Below are 21,394 nucleotides of genomic sequence, written 5' to 3'. Positions count from 1 at the left end.
TTTATCTTCTCAAATTTTTCATTACTTTATAGCTAAAGATGTCTGAATCAGTCCGTACTGCTTGATTAATACCTAGAACACTATCTAAGCTACAACATTTTGTTAAAAGAATTCCATTAGCTTTCACAATTATGCTTGGCTCTTCAAGGAAAGGGATGAGAAGTGAGCAAAGCCTGCATTTTCTGGTTAATGACAGTAAATTCCTTTAGAAAGGAAACATACATGAGCAGGAGATTACAAAAAAACTTTTTCACAGCAGATCTCTAGATGATAAGAGTGGCCCTAACTTTTTATTTCTCTTGCCTCCCTTGGCAAAAGGAGCGGGGGTTGGGGTGGGAGGGTCAAAGGCCAGACTGTCACCAGACTGAAGAAAGGAGCCATGTGCACTGAACCCCCCCCTACTTCTCCCCAATTTTAAAGGTGATGAATAATTAAGGAAGCAGTTTGTTGGGCAATTGAATATTACCTGCAAAGTGCCGCTCATCTCCTTGAGGCAAACTGAAAGCTGACAGAGTTGAGCCAATTAGACTGACTGTCTCCTCAATGAGTTGTGACCTATCAATGGTAATAGCTTATTATGATGATAAATGAACCCATCTCTCAAACTGAAGCCCGAGTACACACTTCAGCAGTTTCCCTGAATCATGGGGCCATTACCTCACAACTCTGGATCGACAGGAGCGACAGCAACAAGAACAGATAGGACGCATGAATAGACACAGATGATTGTTTTACGCTGCTGAATATATTTACAGTTATTTCTGGGGGAGGCATTCTTCTTCTTTTCCTTCTTAATGGGCCTGCCTGAGCATTCCCTGTTTTCACTGGCAATATATGCACTCACACATACATATACATTTCTCATGCTGTGCAAACACTATGCCTATCCCATGAGACAGCTGGATGGATTTCTGATTGGTATCTACATGCCTGTTCAATCTTCACAGTCTCAGAGGTACTCAGCATTCGATTACTGCAGAATATCCTCCAGCCTGGCTGAAAAAGTTTGCATTACTTCCTTTTAATCCAATTAGCGCCTTTAATTGCTCTGCCAGAGCTAATCTTCCTTAGGAAAAGTGAAAAGAAATGGGGGTGGGGATTGCAACATTAGCCTAAACGCTTTCCCCATGACTTCAACTTATATAAGTTTTAAGACATTTAAAGCAATTGAACAAAAAACAAAAAAGGAAAGAAAGAGAATTCTAGGTCCACAATTTCGACTAGCACAAAAAGTTTCTTGACAACAGTCCAAACAAAAACTTCCACCAACTGGGAAATCATGCTGGGCTTGTTTGCGTCTTTTGAAACTGAAGGATACTGGTGCAATAACAGCTATGCCCACCTTCACATCCCCAATTCTTACTGTCTTTTGATGCCTGCCTTCACATTCCCTCTTTTTACAAGCAAAATATAACAGAACAAAGACTGTGTTGTGGCTACCCTACACTTTATGCTGCCGTTATAGCTTGCTGCCGTGTTCGTGCTGTGAACATGTAATGTTTGGATGACACCTACATATTTTTAAACATAATTGTATATGTACCAGAGAGCTCCAGTCAAATTGAAGCTCTGTACATGATTAACTGGATTAAAGTGTGTAAATGCTTAAGGGCACACATTTGTCATGCACAATTTATGCAGTTCTTGATGAACACAGGATTGCTTTGTAAAATATAGGGGCATCTTTATATATACACACACTACAAAGTTTTATAGATATACGGTATACTCCAAACATATAATACTCCAAAGTTTGTTCCAAAGCTGTACAACTATTTTGGCCTAAGGGATTTATTTACAACCTTTTATTTTAGTTTTTTGCAAGCATCTGAATAAGACATTTGGAAGGAGACTGAAGATCATCCATTCCAATCTCTGATCTATAGTTTGGTTCTCCTCTTACAGTAAACAAGGAAATGGCTCACTTGAGGGATATGGAGTCTCCCCATACACCAGGCAATTCCTCAGAGTGTTACTCAGGCTACCACCAGCTTTTAAAAATACCCTAACCCAGTGGTTTTCAACCAGTGTGCCGTGGCACCCTGGGGTGCCTTGAATGATGGTCAGGTGTGTTGTGGGCAACACTGGCCTCTGTCCATCTTTCCTTCCCTCCCTCCTCTTAACAAACTCCCAGCCATCATGAACTCCCTTTCCTTTTAGTATTACTGTCCATGGGATCTCACCCAGCACTTCCCTAAGTTTTATGAAGTCGGCTTTCTTAAAGTCAAGAAATTGAGTCCTAGTATGCTTGGCTGCTCCTTTCCGCTGTATAGTAAACTTCAGAAGAGCATGATCACTCGCGCCTAATGATCCTTCCACTTCTACCCCACTAACCAAGCTCATCAACATTGGTTAGGACCAGATCTAAAATGGCTGTTCCTCTTGTTGCTTCTCCCACTTTCTGGACAATGAAGTTGTCTGCAAGGCCAGTGAGGAATCTGTTTGACCTTATGCTCTTGGCTGAGTTTGACATCCAACAAATATCCGGGTAATTGAAGTCCCCCATTACTACTATCTCCCTTCTTTTTGCATGCTTGGCCATCTGTTCCAGGAAGGCATCATCTATGTCCTCCGTTTGGCTTGGGGATCTATAGTAAACTCCCACAATGAGGTCTCTGTTATTCTTCTCTCCCTTAATTTTGACCCAAATGCTCTCACTTTGGCTTTGAGGTTCTAAATCTTGGATCTCTTCACAGGTATACACATCCCTGACATATAACGCCACTCCTCCTCCTTTCTTGTCTGGTCTGTTTCTCCTAAATAGATTGTATCCCCCCATTATTACATTCCAATCGTGGGACTTATCCCACCAGGTTTCAGTGATGCCTATTATGTCATATTTAGTTTGCTGTACCAAGAGCTCAAGCTCATCTTGTTTATTGCCCATGCTTTGCGCATTAGTGTACAGACATTGAAGTCCATTAATCATTCCCCCAAGTCTCTTATTTAAGGATTTTTTCCTCCCACCACTAGGTCTGCGTGCTGTTTCTCCATTTGGTCTATGACATTTGGATGATCATCTTCATCAACTGATAGACTCCTACCTTCAGGAGCACTGTCTCCCTCCCCCACATTAGTCAGTTTAAAGCCCTCCTGGTGAGGTTTCTGAGATTTTTGGCAAAAACATTTCTCCCAACCGTTGTGAGGTGCAGCCCATCGCTTGCCAGAAGTCCATCTTCAAGAAACTGCAGTCCGTGATCTAAGAATCCAAACCGTTCCTGTTTACACCATTTGCGAAGCCAGCTGTTCACTTCCACTATTTTTCCCTCTCGCCCTGGGCCACGTCGTTCAACTGGGAGGACAGATGAGATGACAATTTGTGCATTTAATTGCTTCAATTTCCTGCCCAGAGCCTCGTAGTCTCTTTTGATCTTCTGGAGGCTATTGCTTGCAGTGTCATTGGTTCCCACATGAACCAAGAGGAAGGGGTATTTGTCAGTGGGTTTTATGATTCCTTGCAGTCGTTCAGTTACATCTTGGATCTTAGCCCCGGGGAGACAGCACACTTCCTGAGACATCTTGTCAGGCCCACAGATCACTGCTTCTGTTCCCCTCAGTAGGGACTCCCCTATCACCACTACACGCCTCCTCTTAGGTTTGGTCGGGGTTCTTCCATGAGCTGTCCGTTCCAAGGTCGCCTGCACATTCCCTGAGGACTGACTTTGCTGCTCGTCTTCATATACCTGATCGACTGAAATGAGGGAGAGATCCTCAAATGGAGTCTGCTCTTCGTCTTCCATGCTAGGGGAGAAGACCTCAAAGCGATTGTGTATTTCTAAACAATCAGAACGAACCCTGGGCCTCCTACTTCTTTGAGTCACGTTTCTCCATATATCTGGCTCCTGTGTTGATGAACTAGCCTCCTTCTCAGGGGAGTCCCCTGTCTCCTCCTTGGTGGAGACGGTGTGCTCTGTTGCTTCCAAGAAGAGCTCCAGATCTCTAATTCTTTGGAGCATAGCTACACGTTCCTCCAGTTTCTGGACTTTGTCTTTTAAGAGGGCAATCAACATGCAATTGCTGCAGGTAAAGCTGCCTGCAACCTTTGGCAAGATGGCAAACATTGCGCAGGAACCGCAGGCGACTGCAGCTGTTCCCTCCCCCTCCATCTTGAGAATGTTGTTGGGGTGGCTACAGCGGTCCTCCATCATAAAAAGCGTGAAGACAGGACAAATAACTTCGCCCACAAAAAAAACACCTAGGTCTCCCCCAACAAACGTTTGAGACTAGCGCCCCTAAATCTAAAAGATGGATCAAACACACACACAAGAAAACCCTTTTTGCTCCTTCTTCAACTGCTGCCCTGCTTCCTCTGATAAGCTCCTCCCACAGCTAATCACCTTCCTCAACAGAAACCCTGCCCCCTCTGACCTTTGCACAGGGAGAACAGCTAATCAGCCACAAAGAAACACACACACACACAAGAAAACCCTTTTTGCTCCTTCTTCAACTGCTGCCCTGCTTCCTGGGCAGTGGGGAGAAGTCCCATTCTGCTAACAGGAATGGTTGCACTACTAGTACAGCAACTGTTTCTGCAACTGAGTTGAATTAGGCCTGTAATGTTTCAGTGCAAGGACTGCATATAGGGATGGAATATAAATTCTTGATGCTTCCCACCATTAGGTACAGCAATAATGGAAGAGCAGGTATCAGAAAAATGGACGGTAAGGTCACAAGCTACTGTATATTGAAAACTTATTCTGTGCTACCTTAGGCAGCAAGTCTTAGAAAACCACACATACAATGGAGATTGTATTTGAAGCACTGCAAGCAAACATCATCTAGAAAAGCTGGTTTAATCCAGTTTCAGCTATTTAGAGAAACGTTTTATTGAGTTTACAAATAATAACCCTCAATATTCCATTTCCATAGCAATGCACTAAATCACCCCAGCTAAGTATGTCATCATGGCTATAATTTACATGATGCAACATGACAGTTAAGATGTACTATGGTAATTTGTGAGTGCTTTCAGTATTACTGTAGTATCAAAAATTTATATGGTTCAGTTATTAAGGCAAATTGTTTCATTCATACAGTGATGTCTGACAGTAAACCATAAAGTCCTTCCAAATTACAAGTGGGGAAAAATGCCTTCCATGTTCAGACAAATTGCACACATTCTTTCCATTATTTTGCTTCCTAAGTGGGAAAAGATATCTGCAAAGTATCTGCCAAAAGCACAGGAAATGTTCATTGCCTAAGAGCAAGCAAAACGGACCCTGTTCATTCCAGACTTGAGTCTCCTTAACAATCTATAGTCTTGAACAATATGTCCATATTCTTTCAAAGAGATGCAGCTTAATCTTTACTTGCTCACTTACCTTCTGTTACACAGATTTCCAACCAAGAGGAAAAAGCTAAGCAGTGAAGCCTGGTGAAAGTAGCCTGGGATATCTTTACAAAGTTTCAAATAAACTACACCACAAACAAGACAGTGTAAGACTAAACATATCAAAAGCTCCTGTTTGTTTTACAGCTATTCAGATTCCAGGCTTTTTCAGTACCATGACCTTTTGGTACCACGACCAATTTTTCATGTGCTAGCTGCCACAGTTCACACAAGAGTGCTCTAATATGTACACCAATATTCTATTCTTAGGCATAAAATGTCTATGTTATGATTTAAAACCCTAATACAAAAACACAGTAACCTGACAAGGGTGGTACTGGTGGAAAAAGTGCCTCCATAGCTCAGTGGCAGAGCACATGATTGGCATGCAGAAGTACCAGATTTAATCCTCAGCATTTCTAGTCCGAAAGATCAGTTGGCAGGTGAAATTAAGAGGTCCTGCCTGGAGATCCACTGTCAGTCAGAATAGACAATTACTGGGGTAGATTGGCCAATGGTATGGCTCAATCTGAAGCAACTTCATAAGCCACTTTGAAATCAGTGAGTGGGGCCTTGGCTTCACTTAAAGCAGTGGTGGCGAACCTTTGGCCCTCCAGCTGTTGCTGAAATACAATTCCCATCACCTGGTCACTGGCCATGTTTGCTGAGGCTGTTAAGAGTTGTAGTTCAGCAACAGTCAGAGGGCCGAATTCCCCCATCCTTGACTGATTAATTAATTAATATGCAATTAAGTTTTCTGAGCAACAAAATAAGTTCTAGTCTTCTCTTCCTAAGTTTCTGCAAACACAGGGCATAACCTTAAGTATACTATAGATCCAGTCAAGCAACAGACCCCACAAGAAGGTTGAGAGCAAGCCTGGGTGACTTGCATTTTCATTCTTGCTCTATATTGTGTTTTTTAATATGCCCTGGGGAGCACTTCCTAATACACAGATATCTCCATCATTTTCCGCCTTCTCGCGATATCTGGATTTTGCTGCTTATTTAGAATATTTGAAGAAAACAAGATTGCCTATGTTCATAGAATGTGTGAGTTGTCTGCTGAACTTGCGGGAATTGTTTACAATTCCCCACCATTCAGAACATATGATGGGTATATCCTTTTAACATGAGTGGGAAGAGTAATCCTGTTTCATGGAAACTTGCCAACTCCTAAATGTTAAGCAGATGTGTGTCAAGAAGAAATTCTCCACATGTGTGGATTATCCTGCCACTGTAGCAGCGTGGTGAGGAAAGCCTCACCTCCTAGAAATACCCCCATTAAAAGGATCAAAAGCTCACTTAAGGTCAAAAGTTGGCATTCCAGGGAACCATGCATGCCTCCTCAAATCCAGTGTGGTTTTAAGTTGTGGGTTGTTCTTTTTTTTAAAAAAGTAGCAGTCTTCTGAGCCACATGGCAAGCAACTTTTGAAAAATTGGGAGTGGTTGGAACTTAAACCATAATATCATTTACCTGAGGACTATCTGTGCTTTTAGGCCACTGCATATGTCAGGTGCAAGCAAACTACCTGGATTTGTTTGCCTGTTGTACCACACCTTTGTGGCTTTATAAGTTGGTGCAGCCAGAAGTGGAGCTATATATCCCAGAGATATAGGACCTCGGAAGTTGGGTCAGCTTGTAAGCAACTGTGTGGTTTTAAACACAGCAATGAGGCTTGTAAACATTTTAGCAGCACACCATCTCTGGAATCCCAAGGTATAGCTCCCGGCACTCAAGTTTCCCACTAAGCAATACACATTTCCCCCCCCCCCCAGCACACCCCCTCAACATCTGATCTGCTGTCAGCATCTGTGTAAACTAAGTGGGAAAGAACCAGTGAAATGTGAAGGTGTGGTAAGGAAGATAAGACTGCTTGAAAGAAACACATGTTACTCGCACAGAATAGACCACCAGCCAATTCATCCTAGAAATAATACTGCAAATTATCTGAGCTTTCCTAGCACCTGACACCCAAAGCTGCCAGGAGGCCCCGGGAGCAGCAGCACTTTGCTTAGCTTACTTACCCTTTGCCTTGTGTCTCACAGGGATTCTCTGTATGCCTATGTCAGTTGCTTTCAGCAAGCAATTTTGCTGGTCAAATATCTACCCCGCAAATGCAAACTAAAAGAAAAATAATTGCTTACATCTTTCGCTATTAATAAATCAAATTAACACCCAGGCAAAGACCATCTGCACTTACTTTGTTGCCCAAATAAGGACTGGGTGCACTCCAATAATAAATCTGCTGCAAAGCAGTCCTCGCAGCCACGTTGCTGATGCTAAGTTGCTGAGGTCCATCAAAGCTGTCCTGCTGAGGAGTCACTCTAGCGCGACCAGCTACATCTGTCAGGTGCCAGCCATTCATGTCCATGATCTATGGTGACAAAAGAAAATACCTGCTAATATCCACATACTGAAACCTACAAAATCTATATTCCTTCCTTGTTTCTTTTTGTTTTCCTATTCATAATTTAAATAGATTTCCATTTAGCACAGAAGCAGAGAGTTTGCCATATTGCATAAAATTATGAATAGAGGAGTTCCCTTCTTTCCATATTCAGTGAAATCAAGAGGAGCCTACGTTTTAGAATCATTTATTTAAAGTCATGATTGGTTCTCTTCAAATAGTTTTTAATTCTTATGAGTTCAAAGGGCTCACTCCACACACACCCCATTTGAAGCTGGTAACAAATTATGAATGAGTACTGCAGAATGTATTCCTTAACTGTAATTCTGCATGTGCCAACTTTATGAGAAAGGTAGACAAATTATATTTAATGCATTGCACTGAACAACGTATTAGATGCACCTCCTTATGATAAAATTAGGCAGCCTCCATAAAAGAATTTTCAGACCATGAGTATGTATAGCATAGGGAAGCAGAATGTATCACCTTGCAACAGAAGGATTTGCAAGACAAACTTCTTAACAAGGAAATTGTAAGAAGAGCTGGAAGCTGAGCAGCTTCTTAGGGAGCTGCATGCACTTGGAGGTGGGCCACTCAGACCAGAATCTTGGCTGCAATCATGGCGTCCAGTGAAGAAAAGAAGGAAGGACTGAGCCCCCACAATAAAATGAGACAAGACTTCAGTGCTGCACTGAAAGCAATACTTTAAGATCCAGAATGTTTCAAATGTAAAGACTCTTCTTCAGGGCAACTGACATTCTCTTCAAAGGATAGCCAGAAGTCTCTTCAATGGTAGCTAAGAGAAGCTGATTTCTCTCAAGTTCCATGACTGAGAAAGAGGGAAAATAAAAAAATTCCTTCCAGTAGCACCTTAAAGACCAACTAAGTTAGTTCTTGGTATGAGCTTTCGTGTGCATGCACACTTCTTCAGATACACTGAAACAGAAGTTGCCAGATCCTTCTATATAGTGAGAAGGTGGGGAGGGGTCAGAAGGGTGGTGGGAATGGGAGGTAGGCAGATAGCTGAGAGAGCCTGAGAAAGAGGGAGCAATCATAACCATCTGATTTTATTTATTAAAATAGTTATATCCCACCCTTTTGATGCAAAAGCACCATTCAGGGCATCTTGCACCTGAAATATCTCCCTCCAGTGTCAGAAAGGGTAGGTTAAAAACACTTTCCACTTGCTAGATTGGAAACCTTTGGTACAGCGAGGAAAAGGCTTAGAAAAGCCCAGCTGTAGTTCACTGGATGGAGTTTGATACAGGTCTCTTGGGGGCCAAAGTTACCTAGTCCTCTCTCTGTATTAGGGGTATTCCTAAATGGAATGAGGACAGCTCCCCATGTCCCGTGAAGGGTGTCTGTGATCTGAGAACCCACCCATTAAAAACTTTCTGCCTGGCTGGCTCACCCCTCTATGTGGTTGAAACTCAGCTCATCATGCCCTAGTCCAGCCATCTCTGGATTTGTTAATATTTCCTCCTGAGTTGAGGAGGACTCTAAGCATGATAGGAATGAGTGCCTGCTCTCTTCTTTTTAAGCTAGGTAGGCTGGGTTTAAAACCTATTCCCTGGCTAGAATCATAATGAGAGGGCTATGGTAGCTACTCCTATCCCTTTGCCCCCCCCCCCAAACAGCAAGGGATGCAGAACCCTGTCTGTATCACAGGGGAGAGCATCTGTGATCTCCAATACAGTAATGAGATGAGAAAGGGTTAGATCTATTCCAACCCTTGATAATCTTTACCGCCTGGTGTAGGTTTTATAATTAGATTGGAGGAGGCTTCCCTTCTTGGGATGTAAAACTCCACCTGCATTGGAGGCGAAAACGTCAGCGATGCAGCAAGTCTGTAGTTCACACACTATGCTATAGAAGTGCAATTGTGACCCAAGGCAGTGGTCTATCTAAAAAACTGCTGTCTCACATCCTAATGTTACTATCATCTTTCAAGAGGTGCCATAAGCTGAGGAGTGAATTGTGGAAGCCATGCCAGCTTCTGAACTCAACTCCAAACAGAATGCTATCGTTTCACTCCCTGCTTTCAAACTCCATGGAGCAGAACAAAGTAATTCCTGCTATCCTTAGCTCACAGCCCTGATATTTAGAGATGGGCAAGCACACTACTGCTTGTTCAAAAAATAAACTGGGCTTCAGCAGCTCATTGCCTCCCTCTGATTCTCGAAGCCTGCTCTGCTTCCTTGCCTGTGCTTCAACAACAACATACCGTATTTTTCGCTCTATAACACCCACCTGACCATAACACGCACGTAGTTTTTAGAGGAGGAAAATCCGTAGGCATGCCACCCATAGGCATTCCCTCCATAACACGCACAGACATTTCCCCTTACTTTTTAGGAGGAAAAAAGTGAGTGTTATGGTGCAAAAAATACAGTAACTTATCTTGGAGGAGGAATATCAGAGGGCAGTAGAATGAGACAGAAAGCAGAAGACAGGAGAGAGGAACAGGGGACACCCCATTAAGTTCTCCTCTTTGGTTGCACATTACATATTCCAAACTACAAGTCACATGATCCTGGGCAGGAAATGATGCACGGAGGGCATAATTTGGACCTGAAGGGGCCTGCAGTGTTCCTCATGAACTGACCAGAAATAATGTGTAGCACATATAAATTGACTGCAGAACCTCTCCTGCCTGTGCCTCCTTTCCCAAGTTAAGGATAGTTTGGGGAGGGGGAAAGACTGGCAGGAAAGGTGTTGCAGGTCCTGAGTCTCAGTTTAAGCATAGCTCAGCTCAAAGACAGGTGGACTCAGCTCAAAAGGGCACCAGTCAATTCAAGCCAGGGCCCTTACATTTTCAACCACCCTCCATCGTATTTCACACTCACCTCATCCCTGCAGATATTGCAATTAGTGGGGAACACTATTAAAAGATGAACAAACTATTTTCTTTCTGTTTACCAAAATCATGAAACAGACAATTTCCCAAAAAGGGGAAATGGTGGGGTTTTTTTTTTACTCCTCTAAAATATAATACAATTGTGAAACATCTCACAATGCCTCAGCTATCAAAGTAGCTTTGTGTGTCATATGTTGTGCACCCCTGCTGTAAGGAGCTCAGCAGTCTCCTTCAGCACAAAAGAATATAATAGGAGTTTAGCAGACTATCAGATACAGGTCCAACTGTTTAACAGTCCCTTCTCAGTTTTCTTGCTCAACATAATATCAAACATCAATTCATATTTAAGAAGAGCACATGGGATGCCCTGGGAAACCTCTGACATTATGGAATTCCCAGGCAAATTGTAAATATGCAGGCAAGCTCAAGGCTGATTGCTTTCGGGTGAGCGGATACCATCAGAGTTGTGAAACGGCTCAGCTGCAAGCTGAAACAGATCCTGGTTACAGAGTTCACCCAGCAGGCATCTCATATCACACACATACAAAACACAATTGCAACACATAGCTATTTAAACCAAAATAGTTCCCTCTCCAAGCCCAATCAAACTGGAGAATTGCTATTTCAAAGTAGTGGAACCCACAAGATGGAGACACTGCATTTCAGTTGAGTTATAAATAAATAGATAGGTAGGTGGATAGATGGATCATCTGCACAATTCATGGAGAGGAGATGGCCTCAAGCCTCCAACCATGCACTTTAACCCCGGTGGGCTGCAGGGTGATAAAAACACTAGGCATTCCTCACACAGTTACAGGTACTATGGGATATTCTTTGTTAAAGCGCACCTACCCCTCTTTATCGTATGCTCATTTCTCCCATTTGCCGAGTCCAGATGTTTACGATGCCTCCTAAACAAATGTGCTCTAAGTTTGTTTAGAAGTCATCAAGCCCAATGACAGCAAGGCACAGTTCTCCAAGTCATGCCAGAAGTTTCCCATAGTTCTTAGCTTTCAGTGGAGAAACATGGTATCCTTCACATGCTTCGGTATGAGTTAGTCACTATGATACACTGAAAGCTACAAGCATGGTGTGGATGGTTTCAGATACACATCCAGTTGGTAGGGAAATATAACTGAATTTTATCTCAGGCTAAAATCCTGAAACTTGAGAGGCTTCAAGATTCTTTTTCCCCAGCAGGGGAGGGCAGGGAGAACATTAAATTTACGAAGTCTCCCCCGCCCCCCATAATGCTTCTCAAAATCAGGGTGTGTGGGATTTTTAAAAAAAGAATGACATTATCCTCTTAAATAATGTTTCAGCAACATATTTCACATTAAACTTGCTGCTATCCTGTGTGAGAGAACAGGTATATTTGTTCCCATTCCAGAGAATTTTAAGCCTCTCTCCGATCTGTCTATAAGATGGACAGCATAAGAGCACTATAACACTTCCCAAGTTCCTCTCTCACACATTTCTCATCTGCACCTAAAGAGCAATTTCCCCGAATGATTTTGCTTGCATTTTTCTTTGGGGCATAGATTCTAGAACTGCTCTCCAGTGTAAAAATAACAAGTAATGTATTGTTTTATTCTTGAATTTAAAATATAGCTATGAAGTATAAACACTTTACAAAGCTGGTTTCAATTAATAACATTTGAAGGGGGAGATATGCTGGAATTAATAACATTTAAAAAGGGAGATACGCTGGAAGGGTGTACACATTTATTCTAGCTTACAGCGTGATAGGTCCAACGAGAGCCCACACAGTCATTTGTTATTCCTGAGCAGAAGCACGCTTCACAGCCCTGGGGGTTGTCTTGCTGCAGGTTAAAGAAGCCAGGTTTGCAACGATCACAGTTTTCTCCTTCAACATTGGCCTGCAAATGTACATGGGAATATTAGTTAAGTTTGTTTGAAAGTTTTCAGAAATCACTTTTCCTCCAAAGATGCTCAGGGTGATATACAACAAACTTAAAATGCATAAAACATCAATAAAAACCATGTAAAGACTAAACCATTTAATACAAAATAATTAAGATCTGGACACAAAATTGTTGAGCCTAGCCTTCTTTGGCTATTTTAAAGGAGATTCATCATCAAAAAATAAATACTTCTTACAATACATTAAACCACATATACACTTATAGCTCTGCCGAGCTTGCGACTTCCCTTCAGCGAGTATCCCTTTTCATCTCCAATCAGGTATTTTGGTTTTTTTACCTGTATTGTGAAAATGATCGTGTAAAGAAAATAATAAAAAATTACTGGTAAAAAATAATAATAATAAATACTTCTTTTAGGGTGACCACACCTTACAGAGCACAGCTCTGTATTCAAAGGGCTGTCAGAGGACAGCCCTCTATTTGCTGGCACCCTCTGTTTGGAGGGCTATCTGGTCCAAATCTGGTTTAAAGAGAAGGAGCCCTAAGAAGGGAGTGCCTAGGCCTTTACGTTGCCTATCAACAACTAGTACCCAAACAACAGTCTGAACAGGCACACAGGTAACATGGTCTTCCCCACTATAGTGGGGATTGTATTTCTATTAAAGTTATAGTGATGATTTCTCCAAATGCATCAATACATGTACATTTGCATACACAAAATTTATGCTGTTATCTTTTTTTGCCTCTTTTTTGTTAATGTGTTTATTCCTTTTCAGTAATGTTAAGTGGGTACACTGCCCCTTTCCAAATTGTGTTGCATTTGCGATAATACTGTTCCATTTGTTACTTTGCAGATTGCCAAGAAAAGGAAACATTTGGCCAGCTGCCTTGCTCTGTTTTAGTTATGCATATCTACTGCAAATGGCAGGTGTGTGTAGTCTGGATTAAAGATTATGCTCCATTTACTGTTAGGCAGAGTCCTACTCCTTTGATATATAATAATCATCTGATGAGTATTCTGAATGTGTCTACTGCAATTAACTGGAACCCAAGTGCCACATTGTCCTTTTACTAGTAAAAGGTCAGAGTGTCTAAAAGTTCATTACTTGCTTGCACTACAATAAGTATAGGGATTGTATGAAGTGCTGTGTTCCATGGACAAATGGACAAATATGTTTGACCATAGACCTACAAAGGCTGTTGGTTCCATAGAAACAGGGCTGGCCCACTCATGAGGCAAGGTGAGGTGACCACCTCAAAGGGCAGGATCCAGAGGGGCAGCCGATCCCAATGTAGATATTCATTTACCTCTTCTTCCCTGATAGGGAGGGAGACACCATTTTGTGGTTCACCACAAATGCCAAAACATTCCCTAGATGGAAATGATGGCTAGCCTATTACAGCCAGTATCATGCTAGCGATAGTACATGCCCAATGAAAGTTACTTGCTTCCCTTGCAGCCAAAGATATAGGATTAACATGAAGAAAAGTGTTTAAAATAGTTTTGGAGTTCTAGGATACCTTAGAAAAGAAAAGCCGTTGAGAAAGAAGAAAAGAAAAGGAAAGTCTTTAAGATCAAAAAGAGAAAATATGAGGGCAGATGTTAAATACAGATTTTATTACTATGAGCCTACTAATCCTATATCCAGAAAATCCTTTTCATATATCCCTTGACAGAAGTGCCAGCAAACATCACCAACTTTCCGTAGACTTCCAGGACAGAGATTTATTTCCAGAGTTTCATTCAGGAAGCAAAGCAACAGGATGTGAACCTTAATACTTTTAGGTGAAAGTTTTAGAAGTCACTCTGAGGATATGGCCTAAAAGTGAGTTTTGCTCATGTGAACTGGATCTGTTCTGGTGATGATACTATCCTGGAGTCAGGCTAGTGAAAGAAGAAGCAAAGCTAACAATGCAAATCAATTTGATTTGCAAAAAGAAAAAGAAGTGGGGGAAGATAAAGCAAAAGCAGAGGGCCCAGTTAATCTCAATTGTTTGTTGTGGGTAGGCAATTAATAAATAATTAAGAGTACCGAGTGGAAAACAGCTACCCTGCCCTCCTGAAAATGTAATATTGTTTCTCCCAGTTTATTAGGTAGTGGGTGAAGGTGGGCAGGGGTTACACCAACTCAAATCGTTCTCTATAGATGAATACAATATGAACAGCGACTCATTTAATGCAGCACATTAAGTGCCTCCTCCTTCTGCTCCTTTACATGTTACTGCTTGAATTTCTTCACACTTTGAAGCTAAGGAAGAAAGGAGGTTGCACAAAGGAAGTGGCAAGTGCACATATTTTCCAAGGAGTAATTTTTGTACATGTGGCCACTTTGTTTTCCAGCTCTGTCCTATTTTCAAGGGGCAGTAAGAGGAATTTCACAAGAGCTTTGAAATGCAATGAATAATAGGGTAAAAGGGACCACAACCACCTACCTTGCTCTCTGATCATGACTGTCTCACTTATCGGTCCGCTTGACAGCACTGACCATAATAGTGGAATAGGACTACATGCTTATTCCCATGAGATAGTTTCCTGATTTTGAGGGTTAACTAAGGAACATACAGACATGCATGATATCTCTCCTAACAGCTTGTCAGCCTAGTTCACATTCTATCAGAGGTACCTGTGTTCAATACAGCTGGTTCTTAAGCAGGTTGTGGATCAGGCTGGAAAATAATTTACATTTAACTTCCTTTATATTTGCACACTGGGGAAAAAACACGTTGTGTTCTATATTTTCCACAAGCATTTTGCTTTCAGTTTACATTGTGTCTGCAAGTTCTCTTTCCCCTCCTTTGACAGTAAGCGTGTCATAGACTTTGAGGTTGACCTTGTGCAGTGGTTGTTCAAAACTTCTGGCTTTGGTAGCAGCAGAACTGTAAATCTTCATGGACCCATGACTGTCGCCTCTGGAGTTAAAGGTAATGGGCAGTGGGAGCATGAAGGCACCGCTGCGGCAGACAGAGACACATACATAGCTGGAATACTTTACAACATTTTCTCTTGTGATCTGGAAGTCTCAGAGACTGAAAATACTGAAGCTGGAGGGAAGGTTGTATAGTTCTGCATCAGCAGACAATGAAATGCAAGGAAGACTTGTGCAAAATAAACCAGTTGTAGTGGAACAAAAAATACTGGATGAAAGTGTGAATCAATGTTGGAACAGATTGAGGCATGTTCCTACATCTCTAGTGAAAGCTACAGTCCCAAGATAATAGCTTGCTAGCCTAAAATAACTTGTGAATCTTAAGATGTCACACTCCTGAGCAATGGTGAGGATCAAGCTACATAGGAAGACATGTAGGTCCCACCAACCCACTTACTTCTGTATCTTCCTCTGGGAAAAATTGTGGTGTGGCATCAACACATACATTAACCTAAGCTGCAGACAAACAAGCAGAGTAGGGGGCAGGGAAACATTCATAGGAAGACATAATGCCACATACTTTTCAACATCTGGGAAGGGAGATGTGGGCTGGTAGTACCTGCACATGTTACCATAATGTATATTTATGCCTGTGAATGAGAACATATGTATGATTTCACTCAGAATAATTTCTGGTTCATGTATCAATATTTTACTACAAATTATTATTAACCCTCACACTTATCTCTCTCAGCCTTGGCTTGTTAGGTCTAATGTACTGTAGATGTTGTAGGTTGGGCACACACCTTTCACTTTAAGAATATAATATATAATTTACTCAATCCCGGAATCTCTACATCTTCTTACTTGGAAATTAAAAATTGGGCAGGAAGCCTTTTTATTTCTGATAGAGAACATGCCAGTCTTATGCATATGCAAAGAAATAAAAGTGTTAACACCCAGAGCAGATTTCAGGGCTGTTAAGCTATCACTGTAGTAATTTTGATCTAATTGGTTGAAGATCACAGGGTACTGAGTATTGAACCCAATATTTCCCCAACGAATTAGTTCAGTTTCAGTTGGGGTTTGTTTTAAAAAAGAAAACTTAAAGAATTTGCTTACACATTAAAAAACAAAAAACAAAATGAAACACCAATGTGAAACAGAACCATCAGTGTTGCAAGTCGAACCCTGCTTACTCCATAATATTTCCACCAACCAGATTTAACATCCATTCATTCCAAAGTCGGGCTTTTGTTGTGAATGTTGCCATCATTGGGAGGAGGACAGGCAAGGTAGTTTAAAGTGTCAGCAAAAGCAACCCTAACTTGTATACTTTTAGATTTATCTTGCTTGCTCAGAATCATTGTTTCCACCATGTCATGCTGCCTTGGCACTGTTATTTTCTCTGTCCTTGATGCTGCCCAATCAGAGATCATGTAATGAACATGACACTTTCGCAGCACAATGTAGCTAATCAGATTTGGCTGTGTGACGAGGTCCATCCTATTGCCCTCATTCTGAAGCAGGAAAGGGAGATTAAGCACTGCTGCCAAATTAAACCAAATCTGCAAAGGTTATTTGTGTGCTTCATTTAAAAAGAAATACCTAAGGTTCTCTAAGTTGTTGTTGTCAACACAGATGCCACCCCCCCCCCCAGCACTATAAAGAAACATAATTTTAAATAGCAATTTACTATCTGTATAGCTCTATGTCTGTGTGTGCATGTGTGAGACTGTTTTAGCAAAGGTACTTTGCGGCTCCAATTCCCATTCCCTATTCAAGATTAAGAGATCACATTCACATCAGAAATACATACTTCAAGGTTGGGGGTCACACTTGTTTGACACTCAGGCACTGCCAGAGGGACTTACAGAAGAAAAAAATGGATGAAGGCAAAGCTTCTTATCTTTGTTAGCACAGATGAAAAGTTTATGCTTGCTGAAAGAAAGAGAAGTTGTAATCCATACCTTGCACCTGCAGGGTCCTTCACAAGGGTCATCATTTAAGCTGCCATCCAGAGAGCAGTTGCAGGGCTGACAGTAAGGAAATCCCTTGTAACCCAATGCACACCGATCACACCTTTCTCCTCCAAAGCCACGTTTACAGTGACAGAAGCCAGGAAGCTGGTCTGTAGCAAAAGCAAGCAAACACCAAACTCAGCTAGATGCTTATTAACATAAACTCAGTGAGTTAAGCAGACAGGCGAGGAGAGGTTAAGTAACACTCATGTATTTAATTAAAACAACTCAGGCTAATAAAGGCACAGTAAGGCCACTGTCTGCTAGGATCCAGATCTTGTGAGAACTTACAGCTCAGGAGGCTGTGATGGCCACCAACATAGATGGCTTTACAATATGATTGGACAAATTCATGGGGGAGACTGCTATCAATGGCTACTAGCCATGATGACTATGCTCTGCCTCCACAGCTGGAGGCAGTAATATTTCCCAATCGCAGTTGCTGGATACCACAGGAGAGGACAGTGCTCTTTTGCTCAGACCCTGCTTCAGGGTTTCCTTGAAAAAACAGGATGCTAGATGGGCCACTGGCCTGATCCAGGAGGCTCTTCTGGTTGGTGCAAATGGAAAATATATAGAAAAGAGAATTCACTGCATCCCAAGATCCAGGTTTAGGACAAGTACTCTTAGGTGAGAAAATTCCAGCAGAGATTTAAAAGCACAAAGTGTGCGGCAAAGTAAAGCATGGAAATATAGGCCGTTGGACCTTTAAAACTTGCCCTTCCAAAGTTTCCCTCTTCCCCTAGCACAAAAAAGACCGCAGGTTTGGTGAGTTTAAAATGGTTTACTTACTAACTTTCCAAAAATCAGAGTCATTTGCTTTTCCACACAGCATTCAGAAAAAGTTGCACAGGCAATAAAACTTGGCTTAGTTACAAAGTAGTGAAAGTTTCTAAATTATTGGTATAGGAACTCAAGAGTGGCTTGTGAGAGCCATTTGTTCTGGAGCTCAAAACTCTTTACATGCAGGTAGATTGGAGGTTGAGCAATAAGTTTGATTACCTATTTCCTCCCACAGTGAGGAAATGAAGTAGACATAGCTAAGCCTACAAACCATTTTTAAATGAATCAAACTTCCAAAATTTGATTATTAATAATTGCCAATCCAAAAAGAAGAACTTTTAAAATGTCAAGTGGTTTTGTTGAGAAGTGATTTTAAGTCCACTGAAATTTTTAAAATGTGGATTGTAACAAAGGGAGCTGGAACACAGTTAGCCAACCTGAATACTTTAGGATTGATGAACATTCAACAAAGGTATCTGAAAAACTTAGGGAGATAAATCTAACAGATTCATCTACAAGCCCAGCTCCTGGTCAGTTGGTAGGCACAAATTTCTGGTAAATATTATAGTGCTCGGCTTTCTTTTAACAATGCTAGTGCAGCAGGTAATTGTACCAGCACAGAAATACTGCTGTAATGTGACCAGAGAATAAATTGTTAACATTATAGCTGTATCCAATAATCCTTTGCTTCAGTGTGCCAGAAAGACAAGATGTGTAGGCTTTAAGTTTGGAGAGAATCACTCATTATCATCCTTTCCCATTATACTCCTAGGATTAGTGCATTTTTATTCTTGCTTGGGTTGACAGATACCTTAGAAGCAGGTTTGCATTTTACTCCAAATAAACATTTCTTTCCATACAGAAAACAGCCAGCACCAACAAAGTCAATTTCAGTATACCTAATGTGCATTCATACTGATTTGCAAATATATAGAGAAAATCCATTGGGGAAAATAAATATGCTTTTCACCCTTTCCTTCAAATAAGCACCATCTTTCCCCAGCTTACATAGATTAAAGAACTGTGGTTTTTTTTTGGGGGGGGGGCTTTATAGCATATGGAAACCAAGCATTTTTCCCGACTTCACAGCAGCAGATTGTAAGAGCGACTCATTATTGGGCTCAATACACAGTTTTCTTCAACTGGATAGGTATAATTTCTTTTATTTTATTTTTAAAAACTTCAGCCCGAAGTGAATGTGCTGTAGGCTGCAATCCTATACTCACTTACCTAGGAGGAAGTCCCCTTGAACTCAATGGGGTTTACTTCTGAGGAGCCATGTAATAGGATTTTTATGCAAATTAGATGTGCTAAAGGAGGAGTCTAAGGCAGAGGCTCTAATCTGGCCTTAGAATAAGTTTCATTAAGAAAAACAAAAGCAACTGACTGCCAGGAATGGAAGAAGGGATACATGCTACATTTCTAACAATCCTTACTTGCCTGAATGGCTAGGCATGGTAGTCTGGGACCTGCCTGCAGTGAAAGTTTGATTCTAATGCACACCTTTTCATTCATGGAATTACACCCATAAGTCATTATCATGAAAAGCACAAGCCTAATGTGAGAACTACTTGCACAGGAAGAATCTTCAGAGTCTGCCCTGAAAAGAGGACCTTCCTAATATAAAAATGCCATGTTTTCCCTCTGCAGTACAATTCCTACGGCGAGCAAGGAAATGTCATCATGTCCTGCTGCACTCAGAGCACCAGTTCTTTATTCCCCCCCCTCACCCCCATGGGCCAACTTTGGCAGGCATATGGGAAATGATGGGATACATATCAGTGTGTATTTTTGTACAAATTCTTGAGCAACGCCTTTCCATATACAACAAGAGAGAGAGAAGGAAAACCTGAAGTCCATAGGGAAGAGATTCCTGTTTCCCCAAATGTGCATGTCACAAGATAGAGAATGTAAGACAGAATGGCAGGGGGTGGTGGAATGATTAGGTCTCCAAGGAAGAACTCTACAAGAAAGTAGGCAAGCAGATTTGAAAAGGTCTCCTGTGAGATGGTATTTCTGAAAGCATTGGGAAAGCGAAAAGAGGTTACTACTTAATGTTCAATTTAACAATGTGGCATGTAATGTTTAACATGGCGACCCAGTCCCCCAAAAATTTCTCACCTCCTAAAGCATGTTTTTCATCCTTGACACATGTACCATCTAGAGAGCCAATAGCATTGCAATGGCATTGCCGACATGGATTGCGACTAGCTGGGAGCACCTGTGTAAGGAAAGCAAGGGCAACAAGGTTACAGACAAAAGAAAAATTATGAAACATAAACCCTTAATTCAAAAGCTTGTCATATTCCTCTCACTGGCAATTGCACTAATATTACTCTTCTCTGGTAAACAACATGCCCCTCCTGATAGGAAAGTGATGTTTATTGGATTGCATCCTGCTTCAATTGAAGCAGAAATACTAGCTGGAAGCCTTGACCCTCCAGTGCAGTCTTTCATATCAACACAGTTTACTTTCATATCCTTGTGAATCTCTCCTTTACCGATTTCCCACTGTGAAAGGCCGCTAGTAGGCTGTCAGAATTAGAATTTAACCTTCCAAAAATGGCAATCAAAACAGCATCTTTGCCACATAATAAACCAGCACCTTACGGTGAAAATTATGTCTAGGGCTACAGAAGATAAGAGTGGGTCATACTTTACCCCCTTTGGCCTGAAGTACCCATCAATGCAGGTTTCACAGTTGATGCCTGCTGTGTTTTGTGTGCAATTAATGCACACTCCACCCCCAATGTAATCCCCACGGATATTCAGACTCTGCTTTCTCTCTGCCACAGACTGATCATAGTAACATTCTTCAGCTTTCCCATGACAATTGCAAGCTGAAAAAAGGGAAAAGTGTATTAGCAAACGTCGCATTGGTGCAGACATATAGAAACAACATTTTACCAGAGATTTAACAATATTCTTTCATCATTTTGACACTTGTGCTCTGTGTATTGAAACAAATAGCACAAATATCTCATCTACAAGCAGCTTTTCTGGTCTTTAAATTAATAAGGGACCAGTCACAAATGATGTCAAAGCATTCTTCTGGATATTTCCTTTTCAAATCATTTTGTTAGTAGAGGGACAATCCTCAATGCTTTTTCCAGTCTTTGTACTTTAGGCATGTCAAAGTATCATTTTAAAATCAGTACAGACACATCACTTTTTCCAAGTATATGGGTTGATCATGAAAGCGTTGGATAGAAGAAGGCCATTATTTTTGCAATGCCTTTTTTT

The 21,394-nt window shown here is 41.3% G+C and overlaps 1 protein-coding gene across 7 annotated transcripts in view; it reads right to left on the bottom strand.

The window, feature by feature from the left end:
* Positions 1–21,394, bottom strand: part of LAMA2 (laminin subunit alpha 2) — a 372,288-nt gene that overhangs the window by 206,693 nt on the left and 144,201 nt on the right. For all 7 annotated transcript variants that reach the window (XM_081187598.1, XM_081187601.1, XM_081187602.1 and 4 more), the window contains exons 8-12: positions 20,813–20,991; positions 20,273–20,372; positions 17,318–17,478; positions 12,334–12,474; positions 7,531–7,704 (exon numbers count right to left, since the gene is read on the bottom strand). In XM_081187598.1, coding sequence (XP_081043724.1) covers positions 7,531–7,704; positions 12,334–12,474; positions 17,318–17,478; positions 20,273–20,372; positions 20,813–20,991 — 755 coding nt within the window. The remainder of the gene's footprint in view (positions 1–7,530; positions 7,705–12,333; positions 12,475–17,317; positions 17,479–20,272; positions 20,373–20,812; positions 20,992–21,394) is intronic.

The sequence above is a fragment of the Podarcis bocagei genome (assembly GCF_964188305.1).
Source record: "Podarcis bocagei genome assembly, chromosome: 3".
NCBI lineage: Eukaryota > Metazoa > Chordata > Lepidosauria > Squamata > Lacertidae > Podarcis > Podarcis bocagei.
The sequence above is the reverse complement of the archived record's forward strand: the minus strand, read 5'-3'. Positions and strand labels throughout refer to the sequence as shown.